This window comes from Opisthocomus hoazin, chromosome 14 (genome assembly GCF_030867145.1).
Source record: "Opisthocomus hoazin isolate bOpiHoa1 chromosome 14, bOpiHoa1.hap1, whole genome shotgun sequence".
Lineage (NCBI taxonomy): Eukaryota > Metazoa > Chordata > Aves > Opisthocomiformes > Opisthocomidae > Opisthocomus > Opisthocomus hoazin.
Window position 1 is genome coordinate 19624378 of NC_134427.1, and position 19487 is coordinate 19643864.

Consider the following 19487-nt stretch of genomic DNA (forward strand, 5'->3'; position numbering starts at 1 on the left):
AAAATTTTAAAAACTTCAAAACTCTATGATTTTCATCTCAAATGACGTTACTGCTTTCATTCGTTTGCAGTCACTGTGCTCCAGCACTGTCATTCTGCATGTCAGAGCAGACGAGTTACGTCAAAGACCATTATCTAGTAATTCCCAGGTCCCTCTTTGCTTGGTTCTCAAGTCTTGCATTATAGCGTTATCATGAAACACTTTAGTCAGTGCTGCTTGAAAGATGCTGCTGTACTCAAGCAGTGAGGTTTCTTTCCCCTTAAAGTGAAGGGAAATAAATTTCTCTTCTGCCCCAGCAAAGAGAAAGACAGAGAAGTGATAAGTGATTGTTCTGAGAAAGCCAATGATTTTTCAATCTATCAAAGTCTCGTTTCAAGCAATCTCATACATTAGTAATTAATCACCATGAAAATGGGAAACGAAGATTAGTCAATGATACAGCCAGCATGCTCAGCAGAGATGTTAAAAACATCAAGACATTTAGGATGCTTTCTCCGGTCTTTCTGCTGTACTTCTTGCAGCCTTGGGGAACCATTTCTGGGGAGAGGTCATCCAGCAGTCGAAGGCAGAAGGCTCAAATTCTGCACTCTGTTGCCCCTAACCAGAGGTAAGAGCTCACTCCTAGCAAATGCCAAATCTCTCCCACACTTCCTCAACAGTGCAGTGTTCAGCTTAGCTACTTGTCTTCACTTGAAGACATCACATACCTGGTGCTCCTACAAGGCCAACTGACCCCAAGGGTCCCGGTTTTCCCATAATGCCAAAAGGACCTCCGGGACCAGGAGGTCCCCGCAATCCAGGGACACCCGAATATCCTGGATTACCCTGTTCGCCTTTAATACTTAGAAGGCCCGGTCTTCCGTCTAACCCTGGGAACAGAGAGGTGGGAGGTTACAGAACAAATAAAACAAAATTCACACTTTTAATTAAAAAGTGAGTTTTAATAAAAGCCTTTGAGTTGCATTAGATTCTAAGAGAAAACCAGCAAATTGCCACCTATGAGCAGCTTAGAGGACTGCTAACACAGTATCTTAAATAGACTGGAAAGAGGAAACATTTTTGAAGGAGAAACAGTTTGATATTCCCAGATACAAGCAGTATCAGTGCTCACCTTTCGGTCCTGGAAATCCAAGATCACCTGTAAGCCCTTTATCACCTGGGAGTCCAGGTCGGCCACGCTCTCCCAGGGTTCCACTCTCAGCACCAAATACATCGCCAGGAGCTCCCTTTGTTCCAGGTAAGCCTGAAGGACCCATTTTCCCAGGTAAACCATCTGTTCCATCCAGTCCTGGAAGTCCTTGCGACCCTTGCTCTCCCCGAGGCCCAGGGAAGCCTTAAAGAGGAAAACAGTAAATGTCACTCAGCAGAAGTACAGAGCATCTGCTTCCAATAGCACCTCTAACAAAATCAACATTTTGAAAATTTCCACGCAAGAAAAAGTTATTTGGAAAGTTGCAAGATGTTTCAGTACTGAACTAGAAACAGTAATTGGTGACAGAAAGTGATGAAACCATTTAAAATTTAAAATATCCTTTCATATTATTTTTTTTTCCTAGAAAAAAAGAAAAGAATACTTTAGGAGCATCTGGGAACTGCAGCTTGTTGCAGCTTTACAAGATTGGTTTCACTAGATGGCAGATTAGGCAAAAAGGACAAAAAAGGGGGGAAAATGACCATACAGGCTACAAACAGCTAGTATCTCACTACCACTATCAACCACAAGAACTGCAAAGATGTTGTATTCATCACACCTTTCTTACTCTATCCTCTATGTCAGACAACTTCTGGCACTGTGGAGCAGAAGACACTGGCAGCCTTGGCACAAGGAGGACTGGAAAGAACTCTCCCTGTACCAAGCAGACAGTAAATTGCAGTGCTGTGTGGATGTGTCACACTGCTCAGGGGTTATGTCACGAAATCAGTGACCCCATAAAGATGACACCCCCCCGCCTTAATCTAATGAAAGGATAAGAGCTTTCTTCAGACATATCTAGAGAAACCTGATAGATACACAGCAACCTAGCTTTAGGAATCTTCCCTCACCACCTCTGCTTCTTGCTTTTTATTTACACAACCATCAGAAATTCCCACAGCTAAGAAGAGTCCAAACACTGTGCACAGCCTGCCTTTACCAGAGTACCATATGGCTTAAAACAAGTTTTACACTAAACTTGTAGCTAACCTAAACCGTAACAAAGGACACGATGACTGTCTCTGCAGAAACAAACTGTGTTGGTTGCCCTTTTATCTTCCACTAGTGATATAATATTATAGGCAGCTAACAAGCATCTTGAACATTTCTTTTGTTTTCTCCCAAGCTGCAATCATTTGCTTGGAGAGATTGCATTTGGAAGGAGCAAAATGGAGCTCTCAATGGAGCATTATGAATGTATCAGGCAGAAAAGTGGCCTAGAAGTTCGGACAACTCTTTTGGTAAAATACTGTACATGTTAATCAGACAATAAAAAGAATTCCAGCAACTTCCCTCTTACCAGGTTCCCCTTGCAGGCCTATTATTCCTGGAGACCCTGGCTGTCCTTTCGACCCATGTAATCCAGATTGGCCTGGAATGCCAGGAAAGCCTTTGCTGCCTTTGGGACCTAAGGGTAAAAATATATTAATAAATAATATTAATGAGTGAATAGTGGAAGACAAAAACACAGCATGAGAAAAAACAGGACAAGATCTTTTCTGCAAAGCTCGTGCTGAAAACACTTGCTGGATACACAATTTAAGCTAAATAAAGTCTCAAAGCTATGGCTGTTTCATCAGCTACCAAAACACAGAAGGAGAGTGTTCGTGTTCAGAGGCTACTTGAAAGGGAAAAAATGGTGCAGTAATTATGATCCTCCATGAGATTTAAGCCTAGTCTCTTTGAAAAAAAAAAAACAAAAACCATTATCCTGCCAGTTAACTCTCTGGAATACCTATCACTCAGAGGAGATTAATTAGCAGGTATTATCTTCCTTGAGGAATAAGTGCTTCTTGGTAGTCAGCCAGCACATTACAATCAGCTTGTCTCCCTACCTGGCAATCCTGGAAAGCCGGGAGTCCCTGGGGGCCCATACGCTCCAGGAACTATGCAGGGCAAGGTGATACCTAAAACCAAGAAACACGGAGGTTGCACACAGCCCCTTTCAGAGAGACGGTCAGAAAAGGAACATTTAGTATCAGATGTTTTTTACAGGACGTACCATAAGTGGCCATGAGTGAACTTACGCACATCAAACACTGCTGACATCTCAAATATGTGATGTTAAAGAAAAGGCATGCAGAGCCTGGCGATTGTCTAATCCCATCCCCACTACTGACTTACTGCACAACCAGTACAAGGTAGCAACTACTGCTGTGGACTACTCGTAGTGCGATATCTGTGGCCTCCACTCAGCAACTGGTGCTCCTTATGGTAGGGGCTGTGCACCAGGTATTTAAAAGGCAGTCCGTGACTCAGAGAGCTCAAGGTCCAGGCTGAGAGGTTGCAAAGTCAGTGGGAGCTGACAGGCGTTCCTAACTTTTAAAACCTGAGGATGTTTCTAAGCTATATATAAACACTATGCTGTAGTGTGAAATTCTAACATAAATGTGCACCTGCAAGATAAAATACTCATCTTGGGAATATTGACAGGTGTTTAAAAAAGAGTTTAGGTCAGAGAGACGCATGCATGGAGGATGGAATAGCAAAGATTCTTTATTTCTGCCTCACTCTGCAACTGCTTCTTCCACAGTCTGTCAGACTAAGAAATAACTATAGGGCTTAAATGTCTGTTAGCAGCAAACTAAGACTCAGCAATTGCAAAGCCCTTTGACTGACTTCCACCTCACATAAAAAGGCTCTGTTTGTACTAGCAATCCCTCCTCGGTGGAATGAAATTTATGTGGCATTATCAGAGTTGCTAGCACATCAGATTTACCTGAAAGATCTCTAACACTTCCAACATTCCTCCTTGTAGGTGACTGACAATTTGAAGTCACATTCACACTGTCACAGAAATCATGATCACAAAAACGAATTCAGGGCTTTCCAACTCCAGAACTGCTTCCAGTTATTTTAAGCGGTGTCTGTGCTAGAACTACAGAATTAGCTCCTATGCTGTAACAGCTGGCTTAGCCTTAAACTATCATAGATATATGTTCTAAAAATCAAAAGCTGAAGGACTTTGAAAGCTATTTAGCCAGAGAGATTACATACAAAAGATGACTACCAAAGCAGGTTTGGGGAAGACAGGTGGTTTTTTTCATTACTCTGAACGCTTTTATATGCACAGAGAAACAGCTGCCTAACTGTACTGTTGCCCAATATTTGTTAATTCAGATTTGGCATCAACTACAAGGCCGATCAAGGAGGAGATAATCAGGTACCACAGACACATTGTTTCTCATTTCCTTACAACTCTCTTTGCAGGATCCTTCTATTCAAGCTCCATTCCAAGACTGACAAGTCAAATTTATTCATCAGCCATTCAAGAGCACTCCAAATTGTGACCGCTTTCAGGCCTGAGGAGGTAATCTGGTCTAAATCAAGCAACACTGGAAGTATTTCTTCCCGCACAACAACATGAGTCAAACACTTTTTCTAAGAAAATATTAACATTTTCAGATGACTAAGAAATTTTATTAACAAAAGACCCTGAGTCAAACTATTTCCTGGATAAATCCAATCAAATCAGTGGACTTCTGTATGTCCCATTGACAGTGGGAATAGGGGTCTCAAAATGACACAGGCCAGGACAAAAACTCGTAAAGTAACCTAATATGTCTTTTCTAGTGCAAAGGCTGTAAAGATCCCTATGAATTTTTTGATTGAAACAGTGCTAAGAACTGGTTCAATGACATTTTTCTTGTTCTTCTCAATAGCTTCCAACTCAGTTCACAAAAGGCTGTGTGAAAATCTTCTGATTTTGATGCCTACATCCAACCAGAGAAGGAAAGTTAAGCTTCCAGTTTAGGGTCCAGCCCTAAACCCAGTCAGCCTAGGCAGAGAGTGACAGAGAGTGATTCCAGTTGGACCTCCCATTCCTACTCCCTTTCATTCCACCCTCAGCCCTAATCCCCATGATGTCATTATTCTGACTTGTGTGACTGATTTCATTATCCAGACTTGTGAGAAGAAAGAACAGTCCTAATCTCAAATTCTAGCTAGTTGGGGGCTGCGAACAGGTATCAGCTCTAGTACAAAAAACCAAGTAAGGCTCACGTGAAAAGCGGGATGTAGCAGGCAATGAGAGGGAACACAACCCCCAGAGTGTCTAACCTACTCACATCTTGATATGCTATGCAAATCCTGAACGAAGCATCAGAACATTTTCTACTTTGATGTGAGAGAACAAAAGGTCAGTTCTCAATTCATTACTTTTATCTTGATGCAAGGCATTCACTGATAGCAAAATTCATTTAAAAATTACTATACTCATGATAACTTATCTACACAGAGTTGCAGTAACATTTCCATTCTCACAGAAAGCCAAGGAGTGCTCTGTTTTCATCTGTGACAGCAATTCATCTTTATAGTCAGCATTAGCTTTAAGAACAGAGGTTCAAAAGTAAAAAACCTGTGATTCAATTTATGCTTCGAATGGACATGGGCAACTAATACCATGATTGCAAGATGTAACACGCATCGCTGCCTGCACTTGAGTACACTTTGACAAGGCATTCTTTTGATAAAGTTAAATGGTAGGCACGCAAAATAAAAATTCCAGTTCTGGTCTTCTGCAATCCTATGTGAGCCTGATGCTGAATGCTTTATAAAATAAGAAGTTGAGGTCCATCTCTGAGACATTTCTCATCAGACACAGTGCAATAAAGACTGACATTTTTCGAAAAGCAAGCATTCAGGGCAGCAACTGGCATGGAAAGGGTAGTTTAATTAATACTGTTGCATTCTCATCACATGGCTTTAAGGACTGTCTACATGAGTTTTCCAAAAACAACTCTGTACAACAGCATATTCTGTATTTTACATTATTAGCAAACTGCAGAATACTTGAACAATGGATACTTTATGTGAGGATAACTGAAATGCAAGTAGGACTGTTTCCTTGTGTGTTTTGCAAAATTACGTCAGCAAAGCTTAGTGTAAAAATTATGTAAGATAAACTTAGTGTTCTCCATCTACTTAGTATCTACATTATCACAATTTACACAACAGTGTCCCAGTGTCAAGGAAATGAAACAGTTATGAAACCATCATGTCAGGCACAAAGCGAAATATGGGCAATTCCAGTATTTTTGAGTGATCTCATAATACCGGCTAAAATCAGTTATCAAAAACTGAGTGAGAATTTTCCAAAGCAAGACTCTTTCACCCTGTTTTACTGCACATGGCATGAACCTGAGCAAAATTCCTCAGTGGTGTCTTTGACATGGTAACTTCAGTAGGTCACAGCCTCTTTTTAAATGTCTTCCCTCATATTCATGATAAGGCCTTTCAGTCTGGGCACAAGAAATGATTATTTCTTCCACCCGCACAAATTTCTCTAATACTAGATGAAACTTACTATATCAAAGGGTCTTTTAATGTATGCAAATTATTTCCTAGAATGGAGGGAATGATGCATTCACAAGTTTTCTTACACATCTCTACGGAGGTGCAAACTGAACTGGCTAATGACTTATTCACACTTTCCCACATATTTTGACTATAGATACTCTTCTACAAAGGACCATTCATTGTTGGCAAAGCTTTGATGTAGCATTCATAATAAGCTGGCTTCTGGTGTGCTCCGCAGAATATCTAGAGTTCACATCACGCACAGAGCATTTTACTTTTCCTTATCTTACAATGCAATTTAAATTTAGTGGATTATGTAAGAGACAATTTACCAAACAAAGACGTAAGCATTCATAGCTACGAATTAGTAAAGCTTTTAGCATTTAGCATGTGACTTGAATTGGAAAAAATGCTTATGCAGACTGTTCCAGTGGGATATTAATGCTTGCTGTCTCCTCGCCCCATAACAACAACCCAGCATGACCCTGATGTGAGGTAACACACCATCCAGCATGTCTGTGCAACCCTCCCAGTGCTATTCTGGTCTAGCTCTCACCTCCCTCTGGGTTTAAGTTTCCTCCGTCAACTCCTTCTACTGCAGTGGTCTTACCGCCACGGTTTTGAACTTAGAACATCAGTTTATCAGCCCAGAAACCTATGCAACAATTGTGCCTGCAGCTGTATTATTGATCCTGCACTATTGATACTGACAGAATTACAAACCTAGAAGGCTAAGTATTCACAGAATGGAAAATACACCGAAAATCAGCAGCGGCAAAGAAAAAATACTGTTTATCTTCAATTATATTTAAATAGCTCACATAGAATCAAGATATTGGAACAATAAAGTAGCCTGTGCTTTTTAAAAACCTCATTTTACTAATCTTCCTAACTACCTTTGGTGTAAAATGGTTCTCCAGCAACAGTGAGTGAGTAGCTCCACCCAACAGCCTTAGTATTTGAGTACTATTTGAGTATCTGTTGCTTATTATCTGTGTCCTCCTGAGCATGACAACTTGAGAAAGCTGTGACTGCTGGTGAGCCAACAAACCAGTTTCAACTAATTTAAAGAGCAATCTTTAATGCAATCTTCTGGCCTGGCTACATGCATAGCAGTAAGCTGAGTGCCATTTGACTTGTAGCAGCTTTGCACCTTTTCAAAATAAGAGCAGACCCAGCAACACCTACCTGGAGGGCCTGGAAGACCTGCTTGTCCTTGAAACCCATCCATTCCTGGGTCACCTGGTGGCCCACGAACTCCACTAGGACCTGGATATCCAACGCCAGGAGAACCAGTATCTCCACGATGGCCCTTGGAACCAGATAATCCTGGCAGTCCTTTTTCACCTGGGAAACCCAGCCCACCATCACCCTGTGCAGAGCAAAGACAATTACAGCTGAAAATCAGAGAGATGTAGAAAGAATATACATCGCTATCATTTGAACAAATGCATAGGAGTTTGGTCGATTCTGTGCAAGGCTTGGATGGGCTTGGGAAGATACATGGAAATCACTGTAAATTATCCACCATTATTTCAAAATGCAGAAAAACTCAGTGACTATTAAAAATAATATTTTATGTTGTGTTTGCCAAAATGTAAATATTACATATTCTGAAAGACATTACTTTCTTTTTAATTAAAAAGATTCTGGTGTGATTTTTCTGTTCCAAGATCTGTCTCACGCTTCTGCCTTTAGTGTCTTTTATCTTTTAGGACACAATATGAAACAGCCTTAGGGTCTACCCCACTACTGGAAGTTTATCTTTTGACTGGGTATCCCGAGTATAATGAGGGCCATTTACTAATCCTGACCAAGACAAATTTGTGGTGTGGGACTGTGAGGTTTTTATGTATCTGGAGACTTACCACAGAGCTGATCAGGACTAGTAAGCCAGGCCTTTCTATTGTCTCTGCTCCATATTCCAATTCTGAAGCACTGCTGCTAAATTAATCTGAACTTACTGGAGGGCCTGGTGGGCCTGGCAAGCCTGGAAGTCCATCCCTGCCAGGAGTTCCTGGGATGCCTGAAGGTCCTCTGGGTGCTGTCGCACCACGGTCCCCACGAGCACCTCTGCCTGTGGCATAGGACGAATCCCCTTTTTCTCCCTTATGGCCTGGAAGACCTTGCTGACCAGCCAAAGCCTACAGGCCAAAAGATAAAAAAACAGGAATATGAACATGCAGAGCAAAGGCTTTGCTTCTTAGAAATGTTATATGAGGACAGGACACAATGACTGGGGCTAGAAAGAATCTCCAAAGGGTTTCCCATTGTATACATTACACTGCAAAAAAAAAAAAAAAAGAGGAGGTTTGATTATTTCCTAATGTTTCAATCAAGCCACTACAGCTTCACAGTGGCAAGTCAAACCCTGGTATATAGCACTATAGTGACGGCAATCTTGGATGGCATCTGGGAACATTACACCACTCATCATACAACAGGACCCAAGTATTGAATCTTCCTCCCTATTACTTGGTGTGCTGCATTTACTGACACTGATAAAGATACTCTGAAGACAAAAGACTGGTATCCTTATGGACTATGATTTTCAAAAGTAAATACTGCCAATAAGCAATGCTCAGCACTTTGGAAAATCCTGTTTGTTATGGTTGCTGTTTCATCAAAAAAACACAGCTCAGCTCTCACTAATGTATTTAGCATACAGCAGTTGAAAAGGAGACTGCATCTACGGCACATAGTTTTTATAGCTATGAGCAGTGATGAGGAAAGATCTCACCATATGGTTTTTCAGATCTTCTCTCCATGCAGATGTGCATCTGCTTCCACAGCCAGACCTCACTTAGGAAGAACCCTGGGTCTAATCCATGTATGCCTATGGCCAAGAAGCCCTGGGATGAATAATTGTTACTGTTTTTCTCTTGACTGCTAAACATGCAGCTCTCAGAACTTCTCAACCATTTCTTCTCCCACTTTTTACAGATGAGAATTTCTCTACTTTCAGCTTCTTTTCACAGATCAGTTTCCGGGTTGCCTTTTTTTTTTTAATCCAAACAAGTAGAACAAATTATGCTAAAAAATGTGTTCTGCTTTCACTACAATCAACACCAGCAATTGCACATGGGCACTTTTTCTCCTGTAATTCATGACAACCAACAGAAACTCTTCCTGCCTTACCGGAGGGCCTCGCAGTCCTGGTGCACCCACAGTGCCTGGGTCTCCACCAATGCCCTTAATCCCAGGCACACCAGGGCTTCCTGATGGACCTGGTGGACCTGAGACGCCTTTTAGACCAGCTCTTGTAACTCCTCCATCACAAGCACAATCACCTGCCTCTCCTGGAAAATACAGTCAACACTCCAAACTCAGTTTCATTTGGATAAAGACCATTTTCAGTTGCAAGAGCTTCAAAAGCAGTATTGATTCAATTAGGACAAAGCCATCCTCTTATGATCTGCTTTTAGTGTCTAGTCTGCTCTGGCGATGTGAGTGTCAAGCAAGTGGAGCTCAGGTTTTGTCCAGGTTAATGTCTATGCAATGCCCATCACCAAATTACCATGTGCAGCATGAACCTCAGCAGTTCTTGACCTCTTCCCAAAGGTTTAGACTCTCCTAAACAGATGGTTTTAGGAGAGTTTTAGGACAGAAGTCTTGAGGTTTTTTAAAGACGTATGCCAGAGAAAGCAAATCCACACTCCCAGTCACAGCAGGTTACAACAACCCTCACCTGGATATCTTTATATTTCCCTGAATTGTAACTGGCCATGGATCCAAACAATCACAAAGCACAGTGATGTCTGCATCATGATGGCTTTTGCTGCTGGTTCTGTCACACACTAAGACTCAAATTCTCATCATTTTTAGCATAGAGAAGAATAAAATTAAGTTTCTTTGTAATTTCCAGCCTATATTGCAAAAAAAAGTGAAGAAGATTTTATTTCTAAGTCTCATTACGTCTTATAGCTTTAAAGTATAACTTACTTAGCTAATTTTCTGGGTATGAGATTATTATCTGCTTATTTGCCTGAGCAGAATAGGAAGTAGCAAATAGGATTTTGCTGGCAGTGCTGGGCACAACTCTCTCTAAATTGTAAAGGCTGTTGGCTCCTTCAATCCATCTCAGCCTGCTGTGATTTATCATAAAGACACTTCCACCTAATCCCTTAGCATACTAACCACATGTAAATATCTTTCTGAGGCCCAATGACTGCTAAAAGGCTCTCCCACAACAAGAGTCAATTACCTTTGTACCCCTTTGGACCCAAAGCTCCTGGCAGTCCTCTTTGTCCAGGCTCCCCTGGGGCCCCAATCCTTCCTTCCAGGATCGTGTCTGGGGCAAATGAAGGGCCTATATATGGAAAGAATGCAAGCAAAAGCCATGAGAAGGCTAGATTTCCAGCTCATTAATTGCTTACAATGTCAGTTATCCAACGGACAGAAATGGCACTGGATCAAACTGCAGCTGTAGAAGTTACACAAGGAGATGAAACTTGGTAGGTATCACAGGCTGCACTTCTCTGCCATATGTTTGCTTCTAACTTCTCGTGCAGGAAAGCAAAAGCTCTCACAAAATAGATGCCAACAGTTTCATTCCTCTACTGCTTTACCATTGACCTTTTTCAAAAACTTACCAGTTGGCCGAAGAACTAACCAAGCTGTGAACAGATTGCATAAAGAAGGGCAAATGACTTGGTTCATGGCAGACGTGCTGTTACAGCTCTGGGAGAAGCCGAGACTCATATGGACAGAAGCTGAAGGGACAACTCAATGTATTGGTGATTGTGATGACTGGCTATCGCCCTTTTTGTTGGAATAGAAGTTATCATATATGAGTGGTGTCTCTGCTGCTGCTGGGATGGTAGAGCCATCCCCACGGCTACCTGTCTTCTGCAGAGCTCCTCAACTTCTCATTAAGTTGTGGCAGCTCAGGAAAGAAACTAAATGGCCAAAAGGTTATGGGGACTTCCCCTGTCCCTCACTTTATCACTGTAGGATTATTTTCTAAATCTATATGCTGAATAGAATGAAACATGAGCTGACAGAAACAGCAGTGGAAAGTGATCTAACATAATCTAAAACTACTGTGTCTGAAAACGCTTCCCCTCAGTGACAACAGTAAGACTGAGTGCTGACCAGCACCCGTCTGATGTTCCATGGAAACAAACTGCAACCATCAGCTAAACACAGCTACAAGAGCTTTACAGACTCTGCAGAAAAATGAGTCGGATTTGACTAGCAAACAGTTATAGATAAGAGAGAACTTATTTCTTCTCCACAGAAAATCATTTCATCAGACCTCGCTCATTCGCTCCATCATTGGAGTGTTCCCTGTTTTGAAAGGCTGGCTCTCAGAAATAAAACAGGCTGTTTTAACTCAGTTTATGGCAGAATGGTAAAACACAAGGTTTGTGTAAAATCAACCCTTTTCACGTAATACTCAATTTCTGAGGAAAACAAAACAATGTGTCATTAATCCAATCAGGGCATCCATACAAATGTACATGTAAAAATAAAATCCACATTTCCTTAGATCTGAAAACTGTCTCTTCAGGTATGCTATCGGACTCCTGGTGCCCAAAATACCTACTCACAAGACTAGACATTTACCCCAGGTGCTCATAAGGTCACGGTCTGTTCTTTATCTAAGCCTGTAAGGCACTAACCTAAAACTTTAAAGTCCTCTGTGTCATAAATTGTGTCTACACAGCCCTGTGTTTCAGTCTCTCAGGCTACCGCCCTAACAATAATTAGCTGTATTTTCTTACTTCAGAGGGGTGGCTGCTGATATATATATATTTAAGTTTGTGAGTTACAATCTCAATGAGGTGTCAACCAAACATTCAAGATTTACAGATGAATAATCCTTACTGGCAAAGAAATAAATACATACATGATAATTTGTCTTGTTTCATTCCGAATCCAATATAAAAATACTTGTTAAAAATACACATACGTGGTGAACCAGGCAAACCCGGTGCTCCTGGAAGACCTGGTAAACCACCTCTGCCTGGAGTGCCTGGTAATCCAATCGTTGCTCTTCCTGGTTCTCCCACTTCACCCTTGGCACCCGGAATACCTTGAGACCCTCCAGGGCCCTTTCCATCTAGACAACAACGACACAATGAGAGGCAATCCAGCAGCAAACACATTCTAGCATTTTTAGTGAAAATTGCTGCCGTGAACTGCAACCATGCTTGCACAGAACAATTTACAATTGCACACCAAGGAAAGCTTACTAATCGGAGGCACCAACTGGCTCCCATTTACACACTCCTTTGGTCACTCAAAAAATTTCACAGGGCTGCATTGATGCCCCACTGATCAGCAAGACAATTAACTATGGAAGACTGCGGTTTATTTATTTTCTCATTTCCTTCAAGTGAGATAATTTCCTCAGTAGTTCCTTGTCTCTGAATCATTGGAGGCCAGGACTTCACAGATGACACTCAAGTTAAACAGAACCTTTCAAGCGAGATCTTTCACGGGACAAATGGGTTCCATCTACAGTGGGTTTATCAACCCACCCTGTTAGCTCTCTATTACAAATATGAAAAGTCATTAAAAAGTAATTTTCAAAAACATTTGCTATTATTTAAAATGTAGGAAAGGCTCTGCCAATCAACTCATTCAAAATGGAAATCGAACCAACCTCCTGTGTACGCTGCTACACCAAATACTCACAGGCTTACCTGCGGTGTAATCATTGCGGGACTAATTCTGCTCCCATCCAAGTTACATACTTGGTTTCCCTGTGTGTCATCCATGCCTCCTATGTCTCATACAGCAGTCTATAAATCAGCCAGCTGAAGGAGCAGGGAGAGGCTTGCTCCAATACCTTCACCTTCTCCAGGCCAATACCCAGAGTCTTCTCAGCAACACTCACAGACAACACCCTGCTAAGGGCACTGTTAGCAGCTGCTTTACCTCTCTCCAGGCCTGGAAACCCTGGAGCTCCTGGAAGGCCTGGTAAACCACTGATCCCTTCATCTCCTGGAGGACCAGGCATTCCCGGGTTCCCAGGGTCACCTGTGGCACCTATTAGACAAACACAGAAAAACAAAGAAGAAAATCTCATAAGAATTTCTGCTGAAAGACTCTGTTCAGTCAACCACCCCAGCAGGCACCGATCTCATTGACAGCAAAAGTTGCAAAGCCGTTAGCAGTAAGCCCGTAAGTCAAAGTTAACAACAATGGGAAAAATTCCTCCTGACCTGTTAAAGGTTGTTTCAAACTTGACTGCATGTGAAGGAGGAAGAATTGGAGAGATCATACAATTAGTCCTCTTTACAGCTTCAGAGACTGTTCCCATCCAGGCCTCATTCAGCTGTGACGTTAATTAAGCTCATTTTCTCAACAATATTCTTACCACATAGAATGACAAACAGCAGAATTACATTCAGAGTATCCATTTCCAAGCACCCCAAGGAAGCCCTTTTTCCTTAGTACACTGAAGAAAGACACACAGGCAGACACACAGCACTTCCCTATGCTCAGACACGGCCAGTCTCCCAGGCACTAAATTTCATTCTGCTTTGAAACATACCATTCTGCAACATGGGGATGAAAGGTTTATTGTAAACTCTGAAGTTATAAAGATGGGACCAAACGTATCTGTATGCCAAGAATACAGAAATTAAAGGAAAAATAACAAGGATGGGTTGGACCCAATACACAATGTGGGAAAGTGGTAAAATACAGTAAGGAAGAAAGCTGAACCAGAAGAATTGCTTTAGACAAATTCCAAAACAAAATGGAAACATGTACCTGAAATGACTACACCTTCCCTGTCAATAACGATAGGAGGGCCTGGGGGACCGATGCCACCTAATTCACCCTGTAGAAGAAAACAGATTCATGTCACATTCAGATGGGCGATGAAGGGGAAGACTGCTTGTCAGGAAATAGTGTGTATACAGTAGCAGTGTCTGTGGTCATTCACTGATTAAACATCACTGTTTGTCTTGGTGAAGAATTCACTTTGTTCTTCTGCTGTTCACAATCACCTGCTGTCCTGACTTACCTACTTCCTGCCTGATGAAACTAATGGCTGCTTCACAGAAAGTGTCTGCTGCTATCCAGCTGTCTTCTGAAGGCATCCCGTTACCTCCGTAGGAAGCACAGACGTGTATATACACCATGTGTACTGGAGACCAGCTGTCATGTCAGCCTATTGACCAATATCAGGTAGGTCATATTTGTTCACCTTGTGGCAAAAGCAAGAGAACTGCTATGACCATATCCATTTCTAAAAGCATTCATCACTGCTGCTATCTGTTGCCTTGGAATCCTGAATTTCAATAACAGGAGCTTCCAGGAAAAGGGATTCCTCCATAAAATCACCCAAGTAGAATAAGCAAGTTGTGACAAACTGCACTATCATTCCTTCCCCTCACTCTAACACAGTACCAAATGCCCTTTGAAACAGCAAGTGCAAAAACTGACTGTTGTCCAAATTGCCATCATATTTATAGTATAACCACCATGCAGTGAGCGAAGGCAGTGCACACTTTGTTGCTTCTTCCAGTAATACTCCTCTGTGCATAAACCTGCACTACTACTTCTTCCATGTGCTCTGCACAAAAAAGCCCTTCAGTACTTGCATTTCACATGTCTGTCAAACATATACGAACCAATCTTGGTGGCAGATAAGTGTTTTTCACAGCAAACTATTATCCAACCATTTTCAACTCAGTTTCCAGATGTCTGACTGCCCACGTTGTGAGATATCCAGAAAATGTCTGCTATGCATTGCCTATCTCCAGTACGAGAAATGGAACACATTCTTTTCAGCCTTGTCAGTACTTATAGATCTGTGATCTAAGACTTCGGATAGCTTTGGCAATTATCTTAACATCCACTTCCGTCTAGCCTTGCCTCCATTGTCCAGTAAACATGGCATTGGTGCAAGGACGAAGGAGACCAGAGAGACTACATCCACAATTGTAAGCTGTGAAGTTACAGGAATGAACATCGTAAAGGTACTAAATACCCAAGTGTTCATAGCACAGCAACCACTCATTTTTATCCTTAACAATAAACGAGGAACTGAAATATACTGAAAGTTACAACGATACAGAGATGAAGAAGAGACTTGATTGGGGCAATAATACTTACTTATTCATACAAATACCTTTAAAAAAGCAATGCTTTAGTATTTTCATGTGAGAAGTTACCTTCATGCCTTCAACTCCATCCAGTCCTGGATAGCCTGGAATACCTGGATGACCCTGCGAAGTCACACAGGGGAACACTGTTACACAGTGAGACAGTAAGACAGTGGCATTTTTTGTTATCTGAGACATCTGCAGTGCCTGGACTTGAATCACAAACGCAATTCATTTTCCTACCAAACATTTGGAGAAGAAATAAAGAAAAATAAAACTGATGGCATCAATTTCTCAGCACTCACAAAATACCAGAGCTCCTTTAGGCCTCCTTATGCCATGAAGATGGTGAGAACTCGTGATCAGGCATGAGGGTGTCCAAATCAGGAGGCCACCTTGGAGATCTCACAAAACTGTAGAAATGCTTGTGGAGCAAGGAGTCTAGAACATTACTTTTCTTGTCCTCCACACTTTGCCCTCCACTCTGTTCCCTCTCCAATATTTGGTTCCAATATTTTGGCACCAAAATATTTAAAGTGACACTGGGAGGTCCAGCTCTCCATTTGCAGGTAGCATTCTCAGGGACACCAGAATTCCCCTTCTGGGTATGCGACTGGGAATCTACACAGAAGTGATCTACTGTTTTCTATTGGGTAACATATTCAACCTGGCCCAGTATGGACTGCAAATCCCAATGTCACTGCAGACAAAACGGGATATTCCAGGAGCTCTGGAGCAGGGAACCTTGACTTTAAACCTTGCCTGTGATTCTGAAGTCTTGGACAGCTGTAGGTCCTAATATAGCCCATACACAGTATTGTTGAGAAACTGGTCATAAAGGGCTTGGTTTTAATCATATAATTTTAAGATTACATGATTCTATGATTCTAACACATAGATATGAATTAGATTATACTGGAGATACCATCACCTTCAGTATATCTTGGAAAGGACATACATTAAACAAAATATACAAGAAAGTGATTGAATTCCAGGCTGCAAAATGAAAATTGTATTTCTGAAAGTTGCTTTCTTGAACAAGTTTCATCTGCAAATGGAAGTGTTTTAACATGTTTACAGCCATTTGACCACCTGGCCATGTCCACTCCCAAGAGGGGAAAAGTGTGAGAGTTGATTGTTCCAGGAGGAAATGTACAATTTCCAGTCTGTGGAGGTAGTCCTCTGAATGCGTAGGGATAACTAGAGACACAGTTAAAGGGATCTAGAGTTCTACACGGACTTTCTAGTTAGCTGTTACTAGTTTAATAAGGCAGGTGCATTCATCTATCAGAGAACTTGGAGCCACTAGGTAAGGAAGTCAGTAGATCTTCAGCAATTAGATGGCTTCTGTAATTCTAAGTACAGTAAAAAATACAAAAAATTTCACCTTTCTCCCTGGAATCCCATCAGATCCATCCAGTCCCAAAAGACCCTAGAACAGCAAGAAAACATTAACTTTCCGAGGCTCCATCTCAGTGTGCTCTTATTATATGAGGCTTCAAACTACTCAGCGCCAAAGAATGAAAAGGTAAAACTTTCAAAAGGAGAAGCTACCACTGATTTTCCATATCTCCCAAAATAACTGATAAAAGAAGTCTTATCTTCTTTAGCCAGTGTCTTTCTAATTGGTGACTCAAGTTAAACAAGTCATGGTGTCTCAACTTACCAGGAAGTTAGATATGTAGTTTGTAATTCTAAAGCCATGAAACTTTAAGTAATTAAGACTTTCTATCCTGTCAATTTATTCTGCACATGCAGAACAGAATGCCTTGGTCTTCCTGTTGTGTGTAAGCACATCTCTGCAGGGTCATGGTGTTTTGAAGAATCTATGGCAGGCGTGTGATGGAGCATGCTGTTAACGCCCACGCTAGCTAGAGCAACATCTACTGTCAGCTTGCCGATTTCTTCCCCAAATATCTGTCTGTCTCATGGCTGGCTCTGGCACTGGTTAAGAGCTCCTCAAAGCGCCTGCAAGGCCTCTTTATTATCTTCATTTGGACCTCCTGCAAGCTTCCTTTTCTGTGAAGTTGTCAAAAAAACTGGAAAAACACAGGCCCTGCAGTACCAAGACCTCCACTAAATACTTCCGTATTATTTTCTTGGGTTGCCTTGTCTGTATACATCTTTAATCTGAGACTTTACTGAGATAACAACTATTTACTGGTTCTGTTGTTGCATGGCGCTGGCTACTATGGGACCCAGTCCTATGGTCCCACTCCTACACACTTCGGGTGTGCTTCTGTCGATGAAAGGCCCTCTTCATGTGCTTGAGAACAGGCATTTAAGGACTTTGTAAAGTTACCTACCCTGCCACCCGGTAAGCCAGGCACACCTTTTTCTCCTTTTTCTCCAATGCCTTCAAAGCCCTGAGGAAAAATGGCAACATTAAATCTGTGATCTGTTCGGAACTGAACAGCACAGCCCTAAGACAAAATGAGCACAAACCCATCTATTAATACAAACAGTACAACAGAGAGACAAGGGGAACGGATGGTTTCTGCCAGGACTCCTTTTCCCCAGAAAGAAAACCTGTATCAGCCAGACTTGGCAGTGTGTGCAGTGCGTTATCTTCTTCACTCCCCATAACTTCCATCCATATAAACTATGGCACATCTCTCAGTAGCAAATGCAAGTAATCCCATGCTATAAACAGCAAAGTCCTGCCACTGCTACTCTGTATTGTATTCTACATTTAGAAGTGATTTCAAATCTCATTTCTTAACAGCAGCAGCTCAAGGGCGTACTCAGAGCACATTTCTAAAGCCTAAGAATGACACAAAACTAGCATTTTCACGCTCAACATTTGGAAATGTTTGGTGGTTTTCCCAGTCAGCAAGGAGTATCAAAGCCAAAGACAGAACATCAGGATTTAATTTCAGCGAGAGTTACAGTAGTTAAGCAATTTTCAGGCTTGAATCTTGAAATATCTTATGGTTGTGCTTAAGTTCACACATATGTTCAACCCCACCAGCTCCAATGGGCCTCTTGTGATGCATAAAGCTAAACATGCACATAATGGAACATGTCCAGAAAGGCTAATAACAAACTGTGCTTCGTGTACAGGTTTTTCTTGCACGTCTTTCTACTGAGAACATCTGTACATTGAAGAAACTGGCAAACAATTTATCTTATTAGTCAGAAGTTCCACAAAATATTTATTCCTTAAACTTATCGAAATAACCTGTGTTTACAAAAGGTTATAAGCTGGGAAACAGCTCTCTGAAATGCAGGAATAAATTGTTGTTCTTGATTCACACAGAGAAAATGCTACTCATTCCTCAGTTTTTGAGCACTAATGTTAAACAGCCCATTTTAAAACTGGATCTATATAGACAGACAGCAAGATCTGCATGTGCTTTAAAACTTTAAAGTAAAAAAAAAAAATATTTAGACATAATTAAAGGAAAAAAATAGGATTTTTTTTAAAATACCTCTAGCTCTCTGTGGGACATCAAGAAACACTGCCATCACGTGGCCATGTGAAGGGTATGTCTACTCGCAGGTCTGCAAACTGCAGATCACGTGCTGAAATGATGGCTGCTTTGTAATGTCTGTAGTAGGACAGCGTTATCTTCTTTGTATCTCCAGGAAAGAAACCTACCAGATTACGCAATGTCTTGCATACATTTTAAACAGCTTTTCAAAGTAGTCTGGTGCCTAAAAACTCCTGTAGGACCTTGTGAGCTATTCAGAGGGTGTTGAACCACCTAACCCATATTAGGCATATATTAAAAACTCTCCTCTGTCCTTACCGGCAGGCCAGGCATTCCTTTGTCTCCAGGGAATCCCTGAGGGCCTGGCTCACCCTGATAAGGGAAACAGGTAAACAAAATAAATCACTGCGCCCACGAAAGCAAGTCTTTCCCCAATCCCCCCATCATGCTCCTGACTCCTAAAGTAAGGTCTTGTAATTTGTTTGCCAGCAAGTATAC

At 41.5% G+C, this 19487-nt stretch overlaps 1 protein-coding gene across 1 annotated transcript in view; it reads right to left on the bottom strand.

Moving 5' to 3' along the window:
• Positions 1-19487, bottom strand: part of COL4A6 (collagen type IV alpha 6 chain) — a 103629-nt gene that overhangs the window by 15305 nt on the left and 68837 nt on the right. The window contains exons 12-26 of the mRNA XM_009945244.2: positions 19308-19361; positions 17862-17921; positions 16943-16987; positions 15625-15678; positions 14216-14285; positions 13376-13486; positions 12405-12554; positions 10695-10799; positions 9629-9789; positions 8455-8634; positions 7679-7862; positions 3028-3099; positions 2493-2600; positions 1112-1333; positions 708-869 (exon numbers count right to left, since the gene is read on the bottom strand). Of these exons, the coding sequence (XP_009943546.2) occupies positions 708-869; positions 1112-1333; positions 2493-2600; positions 3028-3099; positions 7679-7862; positions 8455-8634; positions 9629-9789; positions 10695-10799; positions 12405-12554; positions 13376-13486; positions 14216-14285; positions 15625-15678; positions 16943-16987; positions 17862-17921; positions 19308-19361 (1738 nt within the window). The remainder of the gene's footprint in view (positions 1-707; positions 870-1111; positions 1334-2492; positions 2601-3027; positions 3100-7678; positions 7863-8454; positions 8635-9628; positions 9790-10694; positions 10800-12404; positions 12555-13375; positions 13487-14215; positions 14286-15624; positions 15679-16942; positions 16988-17861; positions 17922-19307; positions 19362-19487) is intronic.